At 43.8% G+C, this 26,660-nt stretch overlaps 1 protein-coding gene and 1 pseudogene across 4 annotated transcripts in view; one reads left to right on the top strand and one right to left on the bottom strand.

The window, feature by feature from the left end:
• Nucleotides 1-26,660, bottom strand: part of SLC9A3 (solute carrier family 9 member A3) — a 1,201,500-nt gene that overhangs the window by 257,050 nt on the left and 917,790 nt on the right. For all 4 annotated transcript variants that reach the window (XM_086965314.1, XM_086965316.1, XM_086965315.1 and 1 more), the window contains one exon: nt 24,407-24,536. In XM_086965314.1, the coding sequence (XP_086821440.1) occupies nt 24,407-24,536 (130 nt within the window). The remainder of the gene's footprint in view (nt 1-24,406; nt 24,537-26,660) is intronic.
• LOC147722911 (uncharacterized) lies at nt 12,211-14,082 on the top strand (annotated as a pseudogene).

Here is a 26,660-nt window from a genome sequence, read left to right as displayed (position 1 = left end):
TTTACTAATTGGCATTTTCTTTGCTTCACCAGACATCCCTCACTTCCAATTACAGCATACACTCCTTTCTCAATATCTTCTTTGATATTCCTCTTGAATATATAATTTTGTAGAACCTCATATAGACAAACATTCTCAAGGTGACTGCTTCGATTTGGATAATATGTATCCAACATGTTGGTCTTCAAAATGTCGGTACTGTTTGGTTCCTTTTCTGCCAAATACTCAATTTCCCGGACAGGTTTTAGAACTCGATTTCGCGTTGCAGCAAGACCAAGACTCGCCCAAACGATACTCCTGGATTTGGCATAGAGACTTGCTGAAGACAACCGGTCACAACATTCGTAAGCGCCGATTTCTCGATGCGACAACATCTTCAGACTGAAACTGTACAACTTCTTGCTGAGGCTCTTTTCATGGGAAATGTCCTCCCACATATCCTTCAATTCTGTCTTTTCTTTTTTGGTGATGTAAGATGTCACATACCGAGCCACAGCCATACAGTTGTCAGCCACAAACTGTATATCCATGTTAGCATTCCACATGGACAAAATCACTGGGTTGTAGTCGTTGATGTACTTGGACTCTTCGTTCCTTTTCAAATTGTATGTATTTTTGGGTGATTTCCTCGTCACATTATGTCGCAGGGAAGACATCAAACTGTTCACTCTTCCTTTTGAAATCACCGGTCGTGGAAAGTTGAAACGACATTTGGTGTAGAACTTGTCCTTGTTTCTGAATTTACGACGACAGTACTTTCCACAACGATGGCTTTGGAAACGTAGAACTTGTTCTCTTAGGCTTTTCTTCTCCGTTGCGTTTGGAACAGCACACGTAGAATACTGTTCTATGAAATTCATCACTAAGCCATCCGGATCTGTTCCAAATTTAGGTGCATCCTTGATCCACAACAACATATGTATATGAGGAGCACCTCTTGCTTGGTACTCCTTTCTCCAGAAGAAATCTAACACCTCTCCAAGAGGTGGATTCTTCTTATTTGTGATGAAAGACATCATAGCTTCAAATCTATGATTGAAGTACCTGCATACATTCACTGGATCCAAAGAACACAGTTCTCCAGGTATCTTGAATTCAATGTTTTCAATATTTCCATTTGCCTCTCGTAGAAATTCAAGTAAGTCTTCCCAGCCATACTCGGCACAGCTCAGAGTAAGGAACCATGTTGGAGTTCCTAAGTTCCTCAGCATACATTTTAAATCACCATGACGACGGTACCAGTACTCATTAGTACCACGCTGACACGCCATGAGATTAATTAAGTGAGAATCCAAAATACTGTCTTGGACATTGACTTTATGCATAAAATCACTTGCCGAGATGTTTCGCATCTGTATACCACTTTTTAAGATGTGGTTCACTGCATATGACAGTCCAGACAGATCGCTTTCAAACAGGAGATGAAACAAATAGGGAATACATTGACGAAACCTAGGATCTTCTGCATACAATCGTAAAGTCCGGTTTTCAGACGCAGGAATTTGATGAGGTCGCTCATCATATCTTCCTCCTCGACCTGTGGGAAATAGCTGTGGGAAACACCGAGCTTCCAAACTTTCCTCCCAAACACTAATGGGACTCCCTTTGGCTTGTTTCATTTGAAACAACTCAATTGCATTCCCCATGACTTCCTTGGAATGCAAAGGATGAACACTATAATATTCATATATTTCTTCACTTTTAGAGGCCTCTACTTTCTCAATTTGGCCAGCACACAAATCGCTATCCTCTTCATCACTTACTTCCTCTTCTGCAACATATACATTTATATAGTACTTATTATTTTTCTTCAAATACAATGTTGCCTTTTTGACTTTCCTAACATCCACTAAATCTTGCCATATTTTCTTATTCTTTGTCGGAACACCATTAACCAAGATAACCAAAGGTTCCTCTTCCACTTTTTCTACTCCAATTGTGTTAATGTTTTTCTTCAAATCTAGAGGCAAATAAACAACTCTTCCCTTTAATCCTCTCTGTAAATCTGCTGGAGGCAACTTCCCTGTCTTTGGCTCCATTCTTACAATAGCCTGAAAGGGATGGATACTTTGAATCAAAATAGATTCATAAGTATTTAAATCCTTCAATTCAGAAGGAATCTCAACCAATTTAAGATTATTATGAACCGCCCTAGCAGGCATCTGGTTTTTGTTTAATTTGTTACAACAATAAGTACACACACGTTGATCCGATCCCAAATTAAAAGAATTTTCTACCATCAAGTATGTGGCAAAATCCTTCCATTCACTATTATTTTCCCTTTCACTTTTTGCATATAAATCCACTAACTTAGTCTGATTTTTATAATAAGTGCGTCGACAACACACACAAGTGAAATTAGGCCTCTCACTTGATTTCATCTGAAACGTGGCAATTTCCTTCTGAAAATTATCTGTACTGGAAACCTGTACATTATCTTCAACATTACCCTCTACTTCTGGGTCAATTTGAACATTCTCATCTTTACTACCAAAGTAACAAAACTCAATTTCTTCACAAATATTCTTCATATCTATTTCAGAACCATGCAAAAGAGCAGCACATAATTGTTTAAGCATAATTGCTGGACTCTTAGCATAATACAACATTCTCACTAATTTTCTCACTTTATTATGATGCACTGCTAGCATCCTGAAATGATGAAAAACACTCTGGCATACTCTCCTGGAAAGACAAGCCAGTGAATGACCACACAAACCTGTCATTTGTCTCACTCTGCAAGGATCTAAATCTTGCAACAACTTCATTTTCTGCTTCAAACTTTTCTTAATAAATGTCCGTATAAAATCACAAAGCAAATTGATGGAAACCTGTCGCACACTGCAAATAGAACTACACTTCCAAATGTACACAGGACCCTTAGGACGTCTTCCTAAAACCTCATCACTTAGCGCCTCTTCTGTCTCTGTTGTCACAAGTTTTTCTTTTTCAACTGGACAACCATCCTTCACTTCATAAGCTCGACCACTGGTGTCAACTGCAAACACCAAATCATTATCCTGAAAATAACTCTCCTCATTAAAAAATGCCTCACAACTTGAACTATGCATCCATTCTCCGGAAAAAACTTCACAAAAGTTACTACGATTTACTACTCTCTTCCATCTACTTTTTGTTTTGAAATCAGAAATTACCTTGCTTAGTTTCCTAATTCTATTGATTACCAAAATAAACAACTTTCGCTTAATTTCAAAAGCATGATCAATAATTTTCTCTACATTTTTCTTCTTCTTATAAAATGCCACTTTCTGTTGGCCTTTCTTAATATTTTTTAATAAATTAACTATTATCCTCTTGCGGAACATTCGTTTTCGAATGTCCCTAAACTGTTGTTTCCTTCTACTATCATGCACAGAGTTATCTCTTGCTATACCAGTAACATTTTTGATTGGTCTTTCCTTACCATTTAAATTGCTTTTCTTTTTCTGAACTGAAACATTTTTTGGATAAATACTTTTTTTACTACAAATATTTCTTAAGAATGATTTCGTGCTCTTACCCGGAGCTTTCTTGGTGATTTCAAAAGTATTTTGGGAAGAGGACTGCTGCAATAAAAGATCATCCTGCTGTCTTTGACGTTTTCTAGCCTTTCTAATTCGATTTTTAGTTGGCATTTTTCAAATTTAGAAAAGATCTGCAGTTGAATCTGTGGAAAAATATAATAAAAAATGTTATTAACCACTATTACCAAACAGTAAATGAATAACAGTCATCAAAAACTTAACGCCCTACTTATTATTTAACATAGCAAATCTTTTGCACCAGCACTGCGTCACAAAAATGACACAGTGGTACAAAACAGGCATACACCTATCATAAATCTCTCCCTAACATTTTAAATGATTAATTCAGGATGATGATAAGGTGTGGCCTATCTAAAGGTTTGTTTAGGCCCAGATCTTTGGACTGGGGTGAATGTGTGTCATTGATCCACATTCGGTCCATCACCTGTTTTGTTTGTTTGAGGTGAGGCCAACACATGGTTGCAGATAAGATTTTCACTGAAGAAAACAAAGGAGATAATACATGTGACGGCCTACCAATGAAGTAAGTCATGTCCTCTTCACACTTGAACAAAGGGCAGACCTCTTTTGAATCTGTGGTCACACCTAAACTTCATCTGCACAATGTCATTCATAAACTTAGGAAACACTAGTGATGTAATTGAAAAATGTGGAGTTTCTTTTCCTCATTTCAGAATTACATCACCTGTGTTTCCTCATTGACTTAAAATATCCTTAATACACATGAAAACGTTTTTTGGAATGCCCTAGCACCATTTTTGGGACATTATTAAAAAGGCTATGTAACTCCCATAATCAAAATCGAAATTTGCCAACCACAGGTGGGAGCGTATTTACAAGAAACTTGCCCCATGAGGAACGCTTTCCATTTAAAAAGGGTAAAATAACATAATAGACACTCAAATGCCTTATAAATATGACCCAAAACAACCTATGAAGCTCTAGCAGTACATATCCAGAAATGTAATTGATTTCAAAAAATCGTTTTTAAACACAGCATATAAATCAATTGTATACCTGCATTCAAGAGGAAATGACTGAAAATTTCCTTGAGACACATGAAAGCGTTTTTTGGAATGCCCTAGCACCATTTTTGGGACATTAATAACATGGCTATGTAACTCCCATAATCAAAATCTAAATTTGCCAACCGCAAGTGGGAGCGTATTTACAAGAAACTTGCACCATGAGGAACGCTTTCCATTTAAAAAGGGTAAAATAACATCATAGACACTCAAATGCCTTAAAATTTGACCCAAAACAACCTATGAAGCTCTAGCAGTACATATCCAGAAATGTAATTGATTTCAAAAAATCGTTTTTAAACACAGCATATAAATCAATTGTATACCTGCATTCAAGAGGAAATGACTGAAAATGTCCTTGAGACACATGAAAGCGTTTTTTGGAATGCCCTAGCATCATTTTTGGGACATTATTAACATGCCTATGTAACTCCCATAATCAAAATCTAAATTTGCCAAGCACAGGTGGGAGCGTATTGAGGAACGCTTTCCATTTAAAAAGGGAAAAATAACATCATAGACACTCATATGCCTTATAAATATGACCCAAAACAACCTATGAAGCTCTAGCAGTACATATCCCGAAATGTAATTGTTTTCAAAAATCGTTTTTAAAAACAACATATCTGTTTCAGCTTACATAAGAGACCGTGGAATGGGCTCCATGTACAACAATAACTTGTGTTACTGCATGCCAGAATGCTACACCGAATATGCAATTAAAATTTAAAACCAAAATCTATTTGTATATCACTATAGACAAAGTCACATTTTAAAAACACAGCTTTCTTCATCATGTTCTCCTTAAATCATACTATTCTCTATCTAAATTAAATAAATCTTTTCTCACCTTAGCAAATACTTTTTGAGTTTTGAAAATAGTCTCAGAAATACACCAAATTGTCTTCAGCAGAAGAAAGAGGATGCACTCCAGAGGCTGCAGCTATTGAAAGCACAGAAATACAGATATTCATTTCACATATCTCTCATATTAGCCAATCATAACTCTTCCCTCACTTTTTTCAAATCAAAACCCTTCCCCCCTCTGCCCTCTCTGCCTTTTTTCCATAGCAACCACCTCCTGGAAGACCTCTCATGTTTGCAAATTCACACAACAATGTTTCAATTGAACTCTGAACTCTCAGTGCACCTGCGTATCCAGTGCAATCTTTCATTAAATGTTTCTTCCTTCACCATTCAAATTACATCTTTCAAAGAACACATCCATGCACCCTAACTTTCTGTTTTCAGAAATGGAAATGCACCAATCACTGCTAATGAATCATTAGTACTGGAAATCCACAGTTTTTTTTCTTTACAAACTCCTACTGTTTCAACTGCCCTTTCATTACCACACTTCATCTGACTACAGCACAACCTTCTCCCACGATGTTTAAGGTCTGGATTGTTGGACATAGTTACATCTACTGGGCTCAAAGGTATGCTGAGAACAGAAATTTACCTAACCTCAATTTACAAGATGTGGAAATTAAGTGGTTGGGCCAAAGAGGATTAAAATGTCACCAATTGATACCATTGGTGAAAACCTTTATGCATTTGCCAAAACCTGACCTGTTAATAGTGCACTGTGGAGGTAATGATTTGAGCACTTTGACTGGGGTAGGTCTGGAAATGCTTTTAAAGGACACCTTTGAGCAATTAATGGCACTTTTTCCTCAAACTGCCTTGGTATATTCCAATATATGCCAAAGACAGAAATGGAGGTGGTCCAACCAATTTTGTCCACAAATTGAGAAAGCGAGGAAGCATGTAAACAAATCTGTTTCAGCTTACATGAGAGACCATGGAATGGGCTCCTTGTACAACAATAACTTGCGTTACTACATGCAAGATATCTACAGAGGAGATGGAGTTCACTTCTCAGATGAGGGCAACAGAATTTTCATTCTGAATTCAACACTGTGCATTGGTACCTACTTATAAGTACCTAAATGTACCATAAACCCAAAAGCTCTTCTCAGAGCTACCCTTCATCTGATCACTCACAATTATTATTTTTCTCTAACTTTTTTCTGTAATTTTCAACAAACTACGCTCAAAGAGCGCTACCCGGTACGCGAACTGGAAGCTAAAATTTAAAAAAAAAGGTTTTTTCTCCGCACATATGGTCCTCCTCATCCACCCTCAGAAAACCTAGGGGGTCAAAATACTTGTACCGTGCCCCCTTCTACCCATTCTGAACATTATTTGCCCTCCATTTTATATCTTAATTCGACCGAAACACAAAATGGTGGACTCCCGTTACGCTCCTAGTTCGCGGACCGGACCGCTTCCCGGGAAGCGGTCCAAAAAAAAAGGTGGGAAAGTAATTCACAGAAAAACGACTGGAGACACTCTCACCAAATATAGATTAGCTTATACTACATAACAATCCCTTTCATTTTCACAAATTTGATTGAAATTCCATTTAGCCATTAAGTCTGTAGACCTCTCTAAATACCGTGAGGTAAATTACTTCACAAAACACATCTGAAGTGTTGGAATTGACAACCAATGAAAATGTTACTTTCATTTTCTACTTATATTACCTGACATTTGATTGGTTATATACCTGAATATATATAAAGGAAGAGAAGAAAACACAGCCATTTTGACTACTACTTCTTGTTGTACATCACATTTGAATGCCTACCAAACACTTCAACTTGTTTGTGAAGGTAAGTTGTTATTTTTAAAACTGAAGTATATTGTGCACTATAACTTAATATGGTAGACTTTTTCTGATAGATATACACTATCCCTCTGTAGTAGTTATGGATTTAGATAGACTTCTCTGTTATAGTTATGAATGGAATTAGGCTTGTCTTGGTTAAATCACATACACTTTTTTATAGTCCTATTTCCACTCTGATACTATACACTGCCAAAAGAAAAATTCACTGATAAAAACTGCTTATCTGAAATTAATCCCAACAGTGCCCTATCTCTAATATATATTTTTTTAATCATAATTTCAGGCAAAATGGAAGGCGAGCAACAAGTTAAATTTACAATCGTACTGGAGGAGAGCAGCCAAGAAAAAATTGATGATTTTATGGATCAAAGTAGAGACCAGGAACTACTACAATGTGTTGAAGCAGTGGATAACCTGCGTCAAAATGAGGACATGTTACACCCTATATTCAGTTTTTGAAATTTCTGACACTGAAATGTTAGAAAGTTTAATGAATTATGAAACACAATCAAAATAAAAAAAAATACTTTAAAAATAAAGAAAACAAAAAAACCAACAAAAACAACAAACAATTAACATACAGTATTAGAAAAGTCTATCATTCTATTATCCTTATAGTACACTGCCCAGAACGCTTTCCGGTTCGCGTACTAGGCGCTCACCACGCAAAAAAAAAAAGAATTTTTTTTTTTGCCCTGCTGGGACCTTTTACAACCTCCACATAAAACCTAGGGGGTCAACGAGGATCTACTATGCCCCCTTATGGTAATTTCCCCCTTTGTTTTGGCCTCCTCTTGTCTCTCGATCCTACCGAGAGACAAGATGGCGGCCGCTCCGGACTGTTTAGAATGTTGACAGACACCGAAGAGCCAATCAGCTTCGCATCGCAAAGTTCCGTTACGCGAAAAGTACGCGAACCGGAACGCTACCCGGAGCGCTGTTACAGATATATATATCTTATTTTAAATGTTAATTTCTCAAAATCCACTGGAGCACATATATTGAGACCTAGCAAAGGCACATCGGGCTAACAGTCCCTACAATTTTGCCAAGTTTCGTGCAAATCCATTCAGCCGTTCGGGCTAAAAGTGAGGCCAACCGCCCTATCGAAATTAACATGGGAAAAACGCGTTTTGGGACCCCCCTTTTTTCTCGGCCCCCCCTTGCCAAACCCCCCCCCAAATTTTCAGGGGCTGCTCAGAAACAAAATGTGCCATTTTCCTGAAAATTTCAGCCGATTCCGTCCACAAACGCCAAAGTTATTAGACATAGAATTTTCAGAAATCCCATAGGGAAAAAATCCTAACTATATATACCTACTGGCGACCGCCAGTATTTAATATATATATATATATATATATATATATATATATATATATATATATATATATATATATATATATATATATATATATATATATATATATATGTATGCTTCTTAATGTTTTTCCTTGTCAGAAACATCTGGATTGCTGATGATAACTGTAAGAGAGTAGGGTCTGCTATCCTTTGGTCACCCCAATTTTTGCTTTTTGCTTCACTGGTTTTCGACTTAATGTGGCGGTGGGCCTGCTAATCCGACCCACAGCCTGCTGTTCTCTCTCTAAATTCACATACATGTACTATAGGTACATAACCCAATTGGAACTGGACTCCTTGTCAGCCCCTGTACCATGCACTATAGGTGCTCAGGGCATAGGTGCCACCAAGGCCTACCAGGGGCTGCAGCATAGCTTTTTCCACCCCTGGCTGGTTCTTTAATTGACACAACTGGCTGATCACTCAGCTGGGGCAAGTTGGTGTAATCACCTCTTGCTTAGATATAGTATACCTATATCTCAACCTATATCTGGACACATATAAACCAATGAGCCACTCCTATGGAAGGCCTTATCAATCCTGGAGGCAGAGTGCGTGGTTTAACGTGAGAGGGTGCTCGAGCATGAGCTGAGCCTGTCTGCAGCTGTCGGGAACAACTCCCTAAACTGTTCCGGGATAATGCCATAATATATAATATTAAGTGCATTATAATCCATTGCGTTATATGTTAACTTTGGTTTGGCTTTATCAAAACATGTCGTGTAAGGTGTCATACGATTTGGAATACTATCCCCTCGACAGTACTGTCGACGGGGATAGCATTCCACCCCTCTAGAGGGAGAAGACATGTTACTTTACTGAAACGCGGTTGATTTTAAAAGAGCCTCAGCATCACAAAATGGACGCTTCTGCCAGAGACACAAGTCTGACCTCCTGCTGCTGACCAAAACTCAGCCGAGGAGGCCTGGACAAAAGCTTTCCTGTCGCGGGGAGGTGTCCCACCACCCCAGACAGGAGATAGTGGATTGTAGCAGGGAGGTTTGAAAGAAACCAGACAGTACCTGGGGCGCACAAGGCTTCCCCTTGCATAATCCGGTCAAACCGGTTCTGGGGCACACCAGCCCAAGTCCCAGCACGACCCTGGACAAAGGGAAAGGGGTGTAACCACCCCCTTCCTGGGTCCCACCCATAGGAGGGACCTAGCAGACAATCCAGCCCCCTTGATTGGTATAAGAATGGGAGCAGTGCCAAAGCACTCAGATTATCCTGACAGAAACTTATGAAACAAAACTCTGGACCCTTTGACATCCTACTCGACGTAGAAGACTGAAGAGTCTCCCTTGTGGTCAAGGAGTGACCACCCTGTGCAAACAGGCACCATCCAGAACCTCGATGTTTGCTTTGTTGCAGTTCCCGCCGGAACTCGAGCGACAGAGTTCGACAAGACCAAGCGTGCCTGCCTTCTAACAGCCCGATCCACAGTCCCTACAGAGCTGAGACCCTTGGAGGCGACCTGAAGCGTGGGGCCTGCCATCTTGGAAAGACCACGAGACGCTGACCGTGCAGCCCACGAGTGACCCTCGAAGCTGTGCATTGGGGTTTGAGAAGCCCCAGCCCTGAGCCTCTCTTGCACCAAAGCTCACCCCTCCACACTCACTGAGTGCTGCAAAGGGGCCCTTCAGCATCTTTTGGTTCAACGCAATGGCCCGGTTACTTGCCCGTTGGCTTGTGGCCCCTGTGCCGACGAAACTTGAAAACTAACTTGTGAATCTGGTTGCTCCAGACTTGCACTCTCTTCCCTGAAAAGGAGCACTCGCTCTGACCCTCCTGGTCCGAGTGCAATGCCATCTGCATGGGTTGCCCTTGCCAAGGGTTGTTTACTCCAATCCGGAAGCCGACACCGCCGACAGCGAGAGACTATGTGGAACAGCTCGTGATCCACTCCTGGACATCCTCGGTGCCCCAGAGTCCACGTGGCAGCGGAGAGAAGCGACTCGTCAATGACCTGAAAGCGCCCGACATTGCCTGATTCCTTCCTGGTTCCACCGTGGTCACTGCTGAGTGACCCAGACTCTGTCCCCTCTGCTTTCAGATCATCTTTAACTTCGATCCACCCTTGGATCACACCGGACACTTCTCGTCTCGACGCCTGCAGCATCTTCAGCTCCAAGCACCAGCAACCTGCGTGACAAAACCCGACACTACTTCGCACCTGTGCACCCGCTTCCTGTGGGTGAGGTAACTCAGCAACGTCGGTATTCTCACACTGGTACACACCTCTAGTGTATGTGTCTTAAGTTTCATCCTTATAGGTTGAGCGGAAGTATTCTTAAACTGTAACTTTAAAACTTTTACGCACCATTGACTTTGCATTGGTGCATGTGTGTGCTTTAAGCGCTGCACCCGAATCCCGCGTGCTTTTCCCGACTTCAGCATTGCTAGTCCCGACTGCTCCCGGCGATTCCCTAGGCCCTAGGCCTAACCACTGTTCGATTGGTATCTCTTATACCACTTTCTTAATATATGGTTTGAGTGGCCACACGCCCTCATCCATGACTGTGCAACTTTCACATGTTTTACTGTGCTTTTGTTTAAACGCTTGTGCCTCTGCACTCATAAAGAGTACAGAGGATTATTCTAGTAATAAATACATATATTTTTATAATATATAACTTGTGTGGTGTCCTTTCATTTGATATTACAGGATTGTGATTGGTAAAACAGCTCGCTTAACACGACCTCTTAAGTTAAGCCTTTAAGGCTGCTTAGTCCATGCTCCCATTAGGATAGCTTGTCTATAAGGTTGACTTACAACCAGACACCATAAGGGTTGTTTGGACTGATACAAGGTGCCCCCAGAATTGGAGACATCATATATCAGGCCAACTTCTCACATTGGTGTGCAACGGTGCATATTTGAGCTTGCTGTTGTTTTACCATTGCAATATTTTTATCAAATTGAAAGATCACATCAAGTACCTTAAGTACATATAAACAAAAGCTTAGCATATTTAAGTTCTACTGAACTTAGTAGATGTAGATCATCAGGCTTAGCACACACTGCCTACAACTCACTAGCAAGGTACAGTAGGAAAACACTTAGTGTAGGTAAGTGCACCACTTGCACCTCACTAGCAGTCATGTCTGGCACAGGTGAAGCTTCCAGCTCTTTACCTGTGGTGGTTGACCTTACCAGGGCACCCTCCAGCTATGACAAACTTAGCCATAAAGACTTGAGTGCCTTATGCATTGCAAGAGGGCTAAAAAGGGGTCACAACCCCACCATCCCTTCCCTGATAGCCATCCTGGACAAGGATGACTTAGCTAAGGCGAGCGCAGTTCCCTTAGATGCAGGAGCTGGAGTAAACCCCCCTGAGAATGAGGACACCCCAGAGGTGGAAGAGGAGGAAGAAGCTGACTCAGAAGAGGATGAGTCAGGTCAGAATCAGAGGGTAACCAGGTACTAGTTGGCAGGCTTAACCAGACCAACTTGGACCTACATGGGAATGGAGAGGGCCAGCACCTCCCCAGATCCTATAACATCATTCCCTTAGGTAATAGAAGAGTGAGATCACCTTCCAGGGACTCTCACATTTCTAGTGCCTCCAGGGAATCTCAAAGGGGAATGACTTCCCCCCAGAGGAAAGAGCAAAGGGCCAGAATGAGGGCTGTCCAACTCCAGATAGAGAGGGAAGAGATAGCCTTGGATCAAGCTAAACTTGCTTTAGCAAGAGAACAAAAGTTGTGTGGATTAGACTCCACTGGTGGCGGCAATATTCCTAAAGAGAAAGACAGGGCCTAAGATAATAGAAACCTGACAAAAAGTGTGCCCCCCTACAAGGAAGGGGATGACATCCACAAATGGATGACTGCTCTGGAGAGAGCCTGCATGGTACAGCAGGTTCCTCAGGAACAGTGGGCTGCAATTCTATGGTACTCTTTTTCTGAGAAAGGGAGGGATATGCTCCTCACAGTTAGACATGAGGATGCCCAAAACTACTCTGTCCTGAAGAGTGCTCTTATTGAAGGGTTTGGCCTAACCACTGAGCAATACAGGTTATTGTTCAGAGATACCCAAAAAGCTCAGACTCAGGACTGTACTGATTTTGTTGATTGTGCCACTAAGGCTCTGGAGGGTTGGCTGCAGGGAAGTAAAGTCTCAGACTATACAGGATTGCACAATCTTATAATGAGAGAGCAGATCCTTAATAACTGTCAGAACCAGCTGTTGCATCAACACCTTATTGACTCTGATCTGACCTCTCCCCAAGAATTGGGAAAGAAGGCGGACAAATGGGTCAGAACAAGGATTAAGCAGAAACCCCAGAACCATGGTGGTGACCAGAAGAAAACAGACCAGAAGGGTGGGGATAAGAAAGATAAAGAAAAAGACCAGAAGTCTTCTTCAGGCCTACAAAATTCTAATAAGGAGGGTGGTTCCCAAAATGGTAACAAGAAGAAGAAGAATGATGGCCCAAAGAAACCTTGGTGCAATACCTGTAAGTCCATTTCCCATTGGGGGAGTGAATGCACCAAGAAAAATCCAGTCCCTACCACTGCAGCTCCTTAAGCACCTGCGCCCCCTAGTACAGTCAGCAGTGGTAGTACACAACCTAAGGGTATAGTGGGGTTAACCCTGGGTACTGAGATGGAGTCTGGCCTAGTCAGAATCCCTACTCAGGCAGTTCTGCTCTATGATGTGGACATATCCATGCCCACTACTGTGAGTCCCAGTAACTTGGGCAAGTATAGGCAGACGCCTTTGATTAATGAGAAACTGGCTCAGGCCTACAGGGACACTTGTGCCAGTGTCAATATGGTGACACCTAATTTTGTGGACCCTGGAAAGATTGTACTAGGTGAGAATTACCTAGTGACCAATGCAAGCAATACCACTACTACACATAGTTTGGCTGTTGTGAACTTCTCCTGGGGAGGGGTAAATGGCCTAAAGAAAGTTGTTGTGAGTGCAGACCTCCCAGTAGACTGTCTGTTAGGCAATGATCTGGAAAACTCAGTTTGGTCAGAAGTGGAGTATCGGACTCATGCAGAAATGCTAGGGATTTCAGCACATGTCCATTCTGTAACCAGGACTCAGGCAAAGAAGTGCCTACCTGAACCTGTGGTGGATCTTGAAACTATAGACCCACCACAATCCAAGAGGAAGAACAAGAGGGTTAAGGCTGTGCCTTCCCACTTGCCCCAGGTTGAAGATCAGACTTCACAGGAGGCTGATTCTGCAGTCCAAGAGGAGACTGTCTCTGAAGAACTTGAACCTGATCAGGTTGAGTTTCTGGGGACAGGGGGACCCTCAAGGGCAGACCTGGGGCAGGCCAAATTTGATTGCCCTTCCCTTGAACCCCTCAGCAGCAAGCTGCTGCTGAGGCTGCAGGGAATGCTCAAGGTACCCATAGAGTGTATTGGGATGATGGGATCCTTTATTCAAAGGCTAGAGACCCCAAGCCTGGTGCCACCAGGAGGTTGGTCATACCTTTGAAATTTAGGGGCTTCCTTCTTACCTTGGCCCATGATATTCCCCTTGCAGGACACTTAGGCCAGAATAAGACTTGGGACAGGCTTGTTCCTCACTTTCACTGGCCTCATATGTCAGAAAATGTCAAGGAGTTTTGTCGCTCCTGTGTCACTTTCCAAGCCAGTGGTAAGTCAGGTGGCACAACAAAGGCCCCCCTGATACCACTACCTGTGGTGGGGGTACCCTTTGAAAGAGTTGGAATAGACATTGTGGGTCCCATGGATACTCAAACAGCATATGGGCACAGATTTATACTGGTGGTAGTGGATCATGCCACCAGGTATCCAGAGACAATTCCCCTGAGGACCACAACAGCACCTGTTGTGGAAAAGGCCCTTCTTGCAGTATTCTCAAGAGTGGGCTTTCCAAAGGAGGTTCATTCAGACAGAGGTACCAACTTCATGTCTGGATACTTAAAGGCAATGTGGAAGGAGTGTGGAGTAAACTACAAGTTTACCACACCCTATCACCCACAGTGCAATGGGCTTGTTGAAAGGTTCAACGAGACCCTCAAGGGAATGATAAAAGGATTACCAGAGAAGCTTAGGTGAAAATGGGACACCCTTTTACCCTGCTTGCTCTTTGCTTACAGAGAGGTCCCACAGAAGGGGGTTGGCTACAGCCCTTTTGAACTTTTGTTTGGCCACCCTGTGAGGGGTCCACTATGTTTGGTGAAGGAAGGATGGGAGTTACCTCTCAAAAAGCCTAAGCTAATTGTTGCGGACTATGTGCTTGGTCTCCGCTCCAGGATGGCTGAATACATGGAGAGAGCATCCAAAAACCTGGAGGCCAGTCAAGAATTACAGAAAGCTTGGCATGACCAAAAGGCTGTTCTGGTTGAGTTCCAGCCAGGGCAGAAGGTGTGGGTGTTGGAGCCAGTGGCCCCAGCAGCACTCCAGGACAAATGGATTGGACCCTACCCTGTTGTTGAGAAAAAGGGAGAAGTCACCTATGTGGTTGACTTTGGAACCCCTAGGAGCCCCCACAGGGTGCTCCATGTAAATCTTTTGAAAGCATTTGTTGACAGGGAGGACATGAGCCTGCTCATGGCCACAGATGGGGAACAGGAGGAAGAGAGTGACCCTCTCCCAGACCTGCTTTCCCAGAACCCTGATGATGGTTCAGTTGATGGAGTAGCCTTGGCAGGCAGCCTCACTGAGCAGCAACAGGTAGACTGCAGACAGATGTTGCAGGCCCACAGGCATATGTTTTCACTCACACCCAATCAAACTAACTGGTGCACCCATGAGGTGGACACTGGTGACAGTCTGCATGTGAAGAATAATATCTACAGGCAACCTGACCATGTCGGGGATTGTATAAAGGCTGAGGTGCAAAAGATGCTTGAGCTTGGAGTGATTGAGCCATCAGAGAGCCCATGGGCCAGCCCAGTAGTCCTTGTGCCAAAACCCCATACCAAAGATGGAAAGAGAGAAATTAGGTTTTGTGTGGACTACAGAGGTCTCAATGATGTCACTAGGACAGATGCACATCCCATTCCAAGAGCAGATGAGCTCAATGATAAATTGGCCTGTGCCAAGTTTCTGAGCACATTTGATTTGACAGCTGGCTATTGGCAGATCAGGTTAGGTGAAGAGTCAAAAGCCAAAACAGCATTCTCTACCCCTAGTGGACATTATCAGTTTGTGGTAATGCCCTTTTGGTTTGAAGAATGCACCTGCCACCTTCCAAAGGTTGGTGAATCAAGTCTTTGCTGGGTTGGATGACTTTTGTGCAGCATATCTAGATGATATTGTTGTCTTTAGCCCCACCTGGGAGGATCACCTGATCCACCTGAAGAAGGTTCTGGAGGCCCTGCAAAAGGCAGGCCTGACTATCAAGGTTACCAAGTGCCAGATAGGGCAGAACAAGGTTGTGTACCTGGGCCACCTAGTAGGTGGGGGTCAGGTTCAACCACTGGAGAGCAAGATCCAGACCATACAGGACTGGGCTCCTCCAACTACCCAGACACAAGTCAGAGCCTTCTTGGGCCTGACTGGGTATTACAGAAAGTTTGTGAAGAACTATGGGTCCATTGTGCCACCATTAAATGACTTGACATCCAAGAAGATGCCAAAAAAGGTTCAGTGGACAGTTAGCTGTCAAAAGACATTTGATGACCTGAAGAAGGCCATGTGCTCTGCACCTATCCTGAAGAGTCCTGACTACTCCAAACAGTTCATTGTACAGACAGATGCTTCTGAGTTGGGGGTGGGACCTGTGCTTTCACAACTTAATATAGATGGTTATGACCAGCCCATTGCTTTTATTAGCAGAAGGCTGACCCCCAGGGAGAAACGTTGGTCAGCTATTGAGAGGGAGGCCTTTGCTGTGGTTTGGGCCCTGAAGAAGTTGAGGCCATACTTGTTTGGAACTCACTTCCTAATTCAGACAGACCATAAGCCCCTCTTGTGGCTAAATCAGATGAAGGGTGAAAACCCAAACTACTCAGGTGGTCCATATCCCTACAGGGGATGGACTTTACAGTGGAGCACCGCCCAGGGACTGACCATGGTAATGCAGATGGTCTCTCCAGGTACTTCCACTTAGAACATGAACACTTATCATATTCAAGGTTAAGTTTAATGTCCCTGCGTTTGGGGGGGGGGGGTTGTGTAGGAGAGTAGGGTCTGCTATCCTATGGTCACCCCAATTCTTGCCTTTTGCTTCACTGGTTTTCGACTTAATGTGGCTGTGGGCCTGTGAATCAGACCCACAGCCTGCTCTCTCTCTAAATTCACATACATGTACAATAGGTACATAACCCAATTGGAACTGGACTCCTTGTCAGCCCCTGTACCATGCACTATAGGTGCTCAGGGCATAGGTGCCACCAAGGCCTACCAGGGGCTGCAGCATAGCTTTTACCACCCCTGGCTGGTTCTTAAATTGACACAACTGGCTGATCACTCAGCTGGGGCAAGTTGGTGTAATCACCTCTTGCTTAGATATAGTATACCTATATCTAAACCTATATCTGGACACATATAAACCTATGAGTCACTCCTATGGAAGGCCTTATCAGTGCGTGGTTTAATGTGAGATGGTGCTCGAGCATGAGCTGAGCCTGTCTGCAGCTGTCTGGAACAACTCCCTAAGCTGTTCCGGGATAATGCCATACCATATACTATTAAGTGCATTATAATCCATCGCGGTTATATGTTAACTTTGGTTTGGCTTTATCAAAACATGTCGTGTAAGGTGTCATACGATTTGGAATACTATCCCCTCGACAGTCCTGTCGACGGGGATAGCATTCCACCCCTCTAGAGGGAGAAGACATGTTTCTTTACTGAAACGCGGTTGATTTTAAAAGAGCCTCAGCATCATAAAATGGACGCTTCTGCCACAGACACAAGTCTGACATATTGCTGCTGACCGAAACTCAGCCGAGGAGGCCTGGACAAAGACTTTCCTGTCGCGGGGAGGTGTCCCACCACCCCAGACAGGAGATAGTGGATTGTAGCAGGGAGGTTTGAAGAAACCAGACAGTGCCTGGGGCGCACAAGGCTTCCCCTTGCATAATCCGGTCAAACCGGTTCTGGGGCACACCAGCCCCAGTCCCAGCGCGACCCTGGACAAAGGGAAAGGGGTGTAACCACCCCCTTCCTGGGTCCCACCCATAGGAGGGGACCTAGCAGGTAATCCAGCCCCCTAGATTGGTATAAGAATGGGAGCAGTGCCAAAGCACTCAGATTATCCTGACTGAAACTTATGAAACGAAACTCTGGCCCCTTCGACAACCTAATCGACGTAGAAGACTGAAGAATCTCCCTTGTGGTCAAGGAGTGACCACCCTGTGCAAACAGGCACCATCCAGCACCTCGACGTTTGATTTGTTGCAGTTCCTGCCGGAACTCGAGCAACAGAGTTCAACAAGACCAAGCGTGCCTGCCTTCTAACAGCCCGATCCACAGTCCCTGCAGAGCTGAGACCTGTGGAGACGACCTGAAGCATGAGGCCCGCCATCTTGGAAAGACCACGAGACGCTGACCGTGCAGCCCATGAGTAACCCTCGAAGCTGTGCATTGGGGTTTGAGAAGCCCCAGCCCTGAGCCTCTCTTGCACCGAAGCTCACCCCTCCACACTCACCGAGTGCTGCGTGGGGCCCTTCTGCATCTTTTGGCACAACGCGTTGGCCCGGTCACTTGCCCGTTGGCTTGTGGCCCCTGTGCCGACGAACCTTGAAAACTAACTTGTGAATCTGGTTGCTCCAGACTTGCACTCGCTCCCCTGAAAAGGAGCACTCACTCTGACCCTCCTGGTCCGAGTGTAACGCCATCTTCGATTCCTGCGTGGGTTGCCCTTGCCTAGGGTTGCTTGCGCCAATCTGGAAGCCGACACCGCCGACAGCGAGAGCCTGCGTGGCACAGCCTGTGAGCCACTCCTGGGCATCCTCGGCGCCTAGAGTCCACGTGGCAGCGGAGAGAAGAGACTCGTCAATGACCTGAAAGCGCCCAACATGGCCTGGTTCCTTCCTGGTTCCACCCTGGTCACTGCTGAGTGACCCAGACTCTGTCCCCTATGCTTTCAGATCATCTTTAACTTTGATCCACCCTTGGATCACACCGGACACTTCTCGTCTCGACGCCTGCAGCATCTTCAGCTCCAAGCACCAGCAACCTGCGTGACAAAACCCGACACTACTTCGCACCTGTGCACCCGCTTTCTGTGGGTGAGGTAACTCAGCAACGCCAGTGTTCCCACACTGGTACACACCTCTAGTGTATGTGTCTTAAGTTTCGTCCTTCTAGTTTGAGTGGAAGTATTCTTAAACTGTAACTTTATAACTTTTATGCACCATTGACTTTGCTTTGGTGCATGTGTGTGCTTTAAGCGCTGCACCCGAATCCCGCGGGCTTTTCCCGACTTCAGCATTGCTAGTCCCGACTGCTCCCAGCGATTTCCTAGGCCCTAGGCCTAACCACTGTTCGATTGGTATCTCTTATACCACTTTCTTAATATATGGTTTGAGTGGCCACCCACCCTCATCCATAATTGTGCAACTTTCATATGTTTTACTGTGCTTTTGTTTAAACGCTTGTGCCTCTGCACTCATAAAGAGTACAGAGGATTATTCTTGTAATAAATACATATATTTTTATAATATATAACTTGTGTGGTGTCCTTTCATTTGATATTACAGGATTGTGATTGGTAAAACAGCTTGCTTAACACGACCTCTTAAGTTAAGCCTTTAAGGCTGCTTAGTCCATGCTACCATTAGGATAGCTTGTCTATAAGGTTGACTTACAACCAGACACCATAAGGGTTGTTTGGACTGATACAAGGTTCCCCCAGAATTGGAGACATCATATATCAGGCCAACTTCTCACAATAACCTTCTATCGGTTTAGATTGTAAGGTGGTGCTCTAAAATGCATTTAATGCAGTGCATTTGCCTGTGAGAATGAATCATATATGTGTTCAGTGCTTTCCTTATAAATTGTGACCAGTTGTCGTTTCTGTTTAATAATACAAGAATCAGTTTATTGGGCTGCCTAGAAGAGAACAATATAATATAGCTTAATTTTCCTTATAAAAGATTTAATTTATTGCATCATATGTAGGTTGTAGATTTAATGGTCATGTAAAGAAAACTGTTAAGTTTGTATGATTGTCAGATTTATGCTTACAGTTGAGACATTTAACAGTAACATGAACGTTGTTTTTCTGCATGTTTTCTCCTCTGCAGGTGCAGACGAAAGGCATTTATTAGTTAGTAAAAAGTACATTAGGCCATATTATACGCCGCCGGTACATCACTTTTTCCCATTTTAAAAGTGATGCACGGCTGGCGCAAGCCCTTCATAAAGAAGGCCCATTGTATTTCTGAGATAGTGAGGTGAGGAAGACTGGAATGTGGGAGCAGTGTTCAAGGTGCCAAGATATTTTCTGGGAACTGGAAAAAGTACTGTGGTGTGCATGAGGTCATATTTCTTGAATTCTCTTTTAATTAGTGTAGGAGAGTAGGGTCTGCTATCCTATGGTCACCCCAAATTTTTGCTTTTTGCTTCACTGGTTTTCGACTTACTGAGGCTGTGGGCCTGCTAATCAGACCCCCATCCTGCTGTTCTCTCTCTAAATTCACATACATGTACTATAGGTACATAACCCAATTGGAAATGGACTCCTTGTCAGCCCCTGTACCATGCACTGTAGGTGCTCAGGGCATAGGTGCCACCAAGGCCTACCAGGGGCTGCAGCATAGCTTTTGCCACCCCTGGCTGGTTCTTAAATTGACACAACTGGCTGATCACTCAGCTGGGGCAAGTTGATGTAATCACCCCTTTCTTAGATATAGTATACGTATATCTAAACCTATATCTGGACACATATAAACCTGTGAGCCACTCCTATGGAAGGCCTTATCAATCCTGAAGGCAGAGTGCGGGGTTTAATGTGAGATGGAGCTCTAGCATGAGCTGAGCCTGTCTGCAGCTGTCGGGAACAACTCCCTAAGCTGTTCCGGGATAATGCCAAACCATATAATATTAAGTGCCTTATAATCCTCGCGGTTATATAGCAACTTTGGTTTGGCTTTATCAAAACATGTCGTGTAAGGTGTCATACGATTTGCAATACTATCCCATCGACAGTCCTGTCGATGGGGATAGCATTGCACCCCTCTAGAGGGAGAAGACATGTTACTTTACTGAAACGCGGTTGATTTTTAAAAGAGCCTCAGATCCACAAAATGGATGCTTCTGCCACAGACACAAGTCTGACCTCCTGCTGCTGACCGAAACTCAGGCAGAGGAGGCCTGGACAAAGGCTTTCCTGTCGCAGGGAGGTGTTACACCACCCCAGACAGGAGATAGTGGATTGTAGCAGGGAGGTTTGAAAGAAACCAGACACTGCCTGGGGAGCACAAGGCTGCCCCTTGCATAATCCGGCCAAACCGGTTCTGGGGCACACCAGCCCCTGTCCCAGCGTGGCCTGGATCAAAGGAAAGTGGTGTATCCACCCCCTTCCTGGGTCCCACCCATAGGAGGGGACCTAGCAGGTAATCCAGCCCCCTTGATTGGTATAAGAATGGGAGCAGTGCCAACGCACTCAGATAATCCTGATGAAACATAAGAAACGAAACTCTGGACCCTTCGACATCCTACTCGACGTAGAAGACTGAAGAATCTCCCTTGTGGTCAAGGAGTGACCACCCTGTGCAAACAGGCACCATCCAGCACCTCGACATCTGCTTTGTTGCAGTTCCCGCCGGAACTCGAGCAACAGAGATCAACGAGATTAAACTTGCCTGCCTTCTTACAGCCTGATCCACAGTCCCTGCAGAGCTGAGACCTGTGGAGGCGACCGGAAGCGTGGGGCACACCATCTTGAAAAGACGACGAGACGCTGATCGTGCAGCCCACGAGTAACTTTCGAAGCTGTACACCGGGGTTTGAGAAGCCCCAACCTTGAGCCACTCTTGCACCGAAGCTCACACCTCTACACTCGACGAGTGCTGCGTGGGGCCCTTCTGCTTTCTTTGGCTTGACACATTGGCCCGGTCACTTGCCAGCTGGCTTGTGGCCCCTGTGCCAGCGAAAACCTAAAACCGACTTGTGATTCGGGTTGCTCCAGACTTGCACCAGCTCCTCTAAAAAGGAGCACCCGCTCTGACTCTCCTGGTTCGAGTGAGAAGCAATCTTCCAGTCCTGCGTGGATTGCTCTTGCCAAGTGTTGTTTGCTCCGATCTTGAAGCCGACAGCGCCGACTGTGAGAGGCTGCGTGGGACAGCTTGTGACCCGCTCCTGGACGTCGCAGATGCCCCAGAGCCCACGTGGCAGCGGAGAGAAGCTCCTCGACAACCACCTGATTGCGCCCGACATTGCCTGGTTCCGTCCTAGTTCCACCCTGGTCACTGCTGAGTGACCCAGACTCTGTCCCCTCTGCTTTCAGGTACTTTACGACTCTGATCCACCCTTGGATCACACCGGACACTTCTCCTTCACATCGCCTGCAGCATCTTCAGCTTCAAGCACCAACAACCTGCGTGACGAAACCCGATGCCACTTCGACCCTATGCACCCGCTTCCTGTGGGTGAGGTAACTCCGCAACGCTGGTGTTCCCACACTGGTACACACCTCTAGGGTCTGTGTATAAAGTTTGGTCCTTCTAGGTTCAGCGGAAGTGTCCTTAAACTCTATTTGTGTAACTTTTACGCACCATTGACTTAACATTGGTGCATGCGTGTGCTTTAAGCGCTGCACCCGAATCCCGCGGGCTTTTCCCGACTTCAGCATTGCTAGTCCCGACAGCTCCCAACGATTCCCTAGGCCCTAGGCCTAACCACTGTTCGATTGGTATCTCTTATACCACTTTCTTAATATATGGTTTGAGTGGCCACCCGCCCTCATCCATAATTGTGCAACTTTGTATGTTATACTGTGCTTTTGATTTTTCGCTTGTGCCCCTTTGCTCATAAAGAGTACTGGGGATTATTTTAGAAATAAACACATATACTTGTGTGGTGTCCTTTCATTTGATATTACAGGACTGTGATTGGTAAAACAGCTCGCTTAACACGACCTCTTGAGTTTAGCCTTTAAGGCTGCTTACTCTATGCTACCATTAAGAAAGCTTGTCTATAAGGTTGACTTAAAACCAGACACCATAAGGGATTGTTTGGACTGATACAAGGTGGTTCCAGAATTGGAAACATCATATATCAGGCCAACTTCTCACAATTAGTGAACCCACCTTGGGGTTAGTCAGATTCCCTTCAGACTTGGAGAGGCTGATTGCGTGGCTTCATGTTACACAGGATTCCTTACCTAAAGAACTATTCTAGAGGTTCTGATGCTGACACCTTTTTGATTTCTTGATTCATTAGGGGTTTTCCCTGTCCTTAGTTTAGTGTAGGGTTTGGTAGATGTTGCAAATCTTTTCCATGTATGGGGAGAAGGATCAAAACCATTTGTCTAGTTATCAAAACATTTTTCTTATTTTCTGCATTGATGCTGAAGAACGTCTTATATTGTGTCTCCTGGTGAGGACCAATATTGTACAACGATTTGTCTTTCTTTGAGAAGTTTGCATTTTATAATATGTTGATTTATATATATCAGGGTGTCTTTGAGTTTGTAATGCACCTTTTAACCTCAAGTTACCCCCTTTTCCTCTCAGGCTACTACAAAGGTGAATTGACCAGAGTTAAATTGGAAGGAATGGCCTAGAGAATTCTCAGGTGGAACAGACTTACAGTGGATCATATCATTTTTGACCAGTAGGTCTTGAGCCGCCAAACTAAGGGCATTTATATCAGAATTTAAAACTTTAAAGTTGGTGAACCCCACTGGACTCCTCCTATTCCCCATTAGGGCCCTTGTCCCTCCATTTGAACCCCAAAGTCTGTATGCTTTCGTAATTTACTTCTACTTGTACGCATACATGTGCAGATGGTGTGCATATTTAGTTTCATTAAAACAGTCCTGCTCTTCTGGCAAATGCATTCTTAAAATATGTCCCTTCTTGTTCTCTGATGCACAAAGCTGCTCTGCAAAACCTCTACATGTAAATTGAAAAACGGGACAGTGTTTTTAGAATATGAACTTTATTTTTTAACACTCTTCCCTAGGAAATCTGTTCATTCGATAGTTCAGAAACATCTTAAAACCTGGCTTTGTGTGCGATGGCTTCCTTGATCATGTTGGGGATTTGATTATCACCTAAATGCTAGGTTTCAACAGCCTCAATCTTTCATAAAGCACAAATGCTCCATAACAATACAAAAAAACTACTAAAATTTTCATAAATAAGTATAATACAGTTCAGTTCTTCCCTGACGTCAGCTTGGAGTTGGGAGCCTGTGCTAACTTAACTCTAGACTTGGCCGGTCATTGAATGGAGCAATTGCCCTTGAATTAGAAAAGAGAGCACTAGAGCACTAGAAGGCCCTCCCAGATCATATTTTCTGGGACCATGCTGTAGCGCAACAACCTCTGTTGTAATCCTTTCATTACTTTATAAAGGGTATGTTGCTTTGTGATAAGCTTACAAACCTCTTCCATTACGTTTTTTCCAGTATCTAACCTTGTGAATGTTAGGAAGCTTTCAGTAATTTCTATTCGGAATCTCTACTTTTCTATATTTGCTTCCTTTGCGCAGTTTGTTATTAAATCTGGTACATAAATTGGCGGTTTCTGAAAGTGACAGTTGATAATAATGGCTTTGAAATAAATTGTCCTTGTTTTTTACTTCTCCAGTAACACACGTTTCCCAATATGTCTCCGAAAAACATAACAAATATTATGTAATGTTGACAATGAGCTGTATAAAATTGTGCACCTGCTGTCGGGGTTTATAAAGGCACTGCTGAAGGGTGTGGTGAGTAACTGTATCCTCCTTATCCCGCAAGCTCTTTCTTCTTTGCTCCAAGGCTTGCATATCCAGACACACATCACTGGCATTTCCTCTTCTACAACAAATAGTAGAAAACAGATATTTGTTTATTAATACATAAATCCATATTTTATTGTTTATCCTGTAAGAGAAGGTGTACAATTAGTTTAATTCCAGAAGCACACTTAAGGTATTAAAGAAATCATTGCAGGTGGAAAGATAATAAAATAGGACATCAGTATTACCCTCTTTTGATAAATGTATACATCGTCTTTTCATTTCCCTTAACAACTTTTAATTCATAAAAACATGCATTTGTTAGAATAAAATTAAGCTTTACTTTACAGCCACAGTCTAGTTTGGTGTCTACCCAGTACATAATCTGAATTCATAATTAAAGTTTAATAGGCTTGCCACTTGTTTGGCTGCATTGTTTATTTATTTATTTAATTCTATATAGTTCAACCATGCCCCTAGATCGTTAGGGCAGTGAAGAAGTCAGGTAACAGTCCTATCCAATGGATAACAACTAAATAAATACATTAACAAAACAATACCCATGTGTCCCTGCAGGTGAAGTAGGAGGCCACTAAGGGTGGGCGTAAAATCTGTTTTGTGGGCGAATTTGCGGATTTTCCGTGATTTCGCGATCCGCGAATCTCGCAAAATCGCGGTAAAATCCGCGAATCAGCGGGGACGAATTTTCAGCCAAGCAAGGGTTACAGCAGCAGGTGCAAAAGTTGAACCTAATTTCTTTGTAACCTTTTACAAAAGGGTTACAAACAAATTAACTTCAACTTGGACACCTGCTGCTAATTGCTTCCTGGTGCCTCGTTGCCTACTTGCAACTATTCTCTGACCTGCTCTGACCCTTGAAGCAGGGTCAGAGAATAGTTACAAGTAGGCAAAGAGGCACCTGTCCAAGGAATTAAACCTCATCAGGAAGCACTTACAGATATAAAAAAAACAGGAAGAAGGGAGAGGATGGCAAATACACCCATTTTGAGTTGTCAGGAGGGGTTAAACTAAAAGAGACCTTTACAGCACAATTTTCATATGCATTTTGCTAAAAAAAAGCTGTATGTTCTGTAGGATTTAGAAAAGGGGGTGGTGATGAACAGAGTGTCTGAGTTAAACAGACCACTCTTACCCAGTCCAAAGATCAGGGCTTGATCCATCACCGTTATTTATCTCACTGCCCCATCCCAGCTCAGAACCTGGCTATATGCAAATCAGTCTGTCCCTGGCCCAGTGCATCATGGGAACAGGGCAGACTAAACTACCAAGCCAATTCTTCACCAGAAAGGAGACAAGCTACCGGGGACCGGTTTCTGGCATTTCAGCCTTCTTCGGCCCGGCTTGCTTGAATCCTGATGGAGCAGTGAGAAAGGGACTCATGTCTGAGTATACCCTGCCACACCTATAGTGGCCAAAAACGATTTAGAAAAGGGGGTGGTGATGAACAGAGTGTCTGAGTTAAACAGACCACTCTTACCCAGTCCAAAGATCAGGGCTTGATCCATCACCGTTATTTATCTCACTGCCCCATCCCAGCTCAGAACCTGGCTATATGCAAATCAGTCTGTCCCTGGCCCAGTGCATCATGGGAACAGGGCAGACTAAACTACCAAGCCAATTCTTCACCAGAAAGGAGACAAGCTACCGGGGACCTGATGGAGCAGTGAGAAAGGGACTCATGTCTGAGTATACCCTGCCACACCTATAGTGGCCAAAAACGATTCAGAAAAGGGGGTGGTGATGAACAGAGTGTCTGAATTAAGCAGACCACTGTGATTCAGAGACTCTGTCCCTCACCACCCCTTGTTGTAAATATTTTTGTCCACCCTAAGCGTGGAAGGGTATTCTCAGATGTGAGACCCTTGCTCATTGCACCATCAGGATTCAAGCAAACCGGGCCGAAGACGGCTGTAATGCCAGAAACCGGTCCCCGGGAGCTTGTTTCCTTCCCAGTGTAAGAATTGGCTTTTGTAGTTTGGTTTGCCCTGTTCCCATCATGCACTGGGACAGGAACAGACTTATTTGCATACAGCCAGGTTCTGATACTGGGATGGTGCAGTGAGCTAAAAAACGGTGTTGGATCTAGCCCTGATCTCTTGACTGGGTGAGAGCTTTCTGCTTAATTCAGAGACTCTGTCCCTCACCACCCCTTGTTGTAAACATTTTTGTCCACCCTAAGCGT

This window comes from Lissotriton vulgaris, chromosome 4_1 (assembly GCF_964263255.1).
Source record: "Lissotriton vulgaris chromosome 4_1, aLisVul1.2, whole genome shotgun sequence".
NCBI lineage: Eukaryota > Metazoa > Chordata > Amphibia > Caudata > Salamandridae > Lissotriton > Lissotriton vulgaris.
The sequence above is the reverse complement of the archived record's forward strand: the minus strand, read 5'-3'. Positions and strand labels throughout refer to the sequence as shown.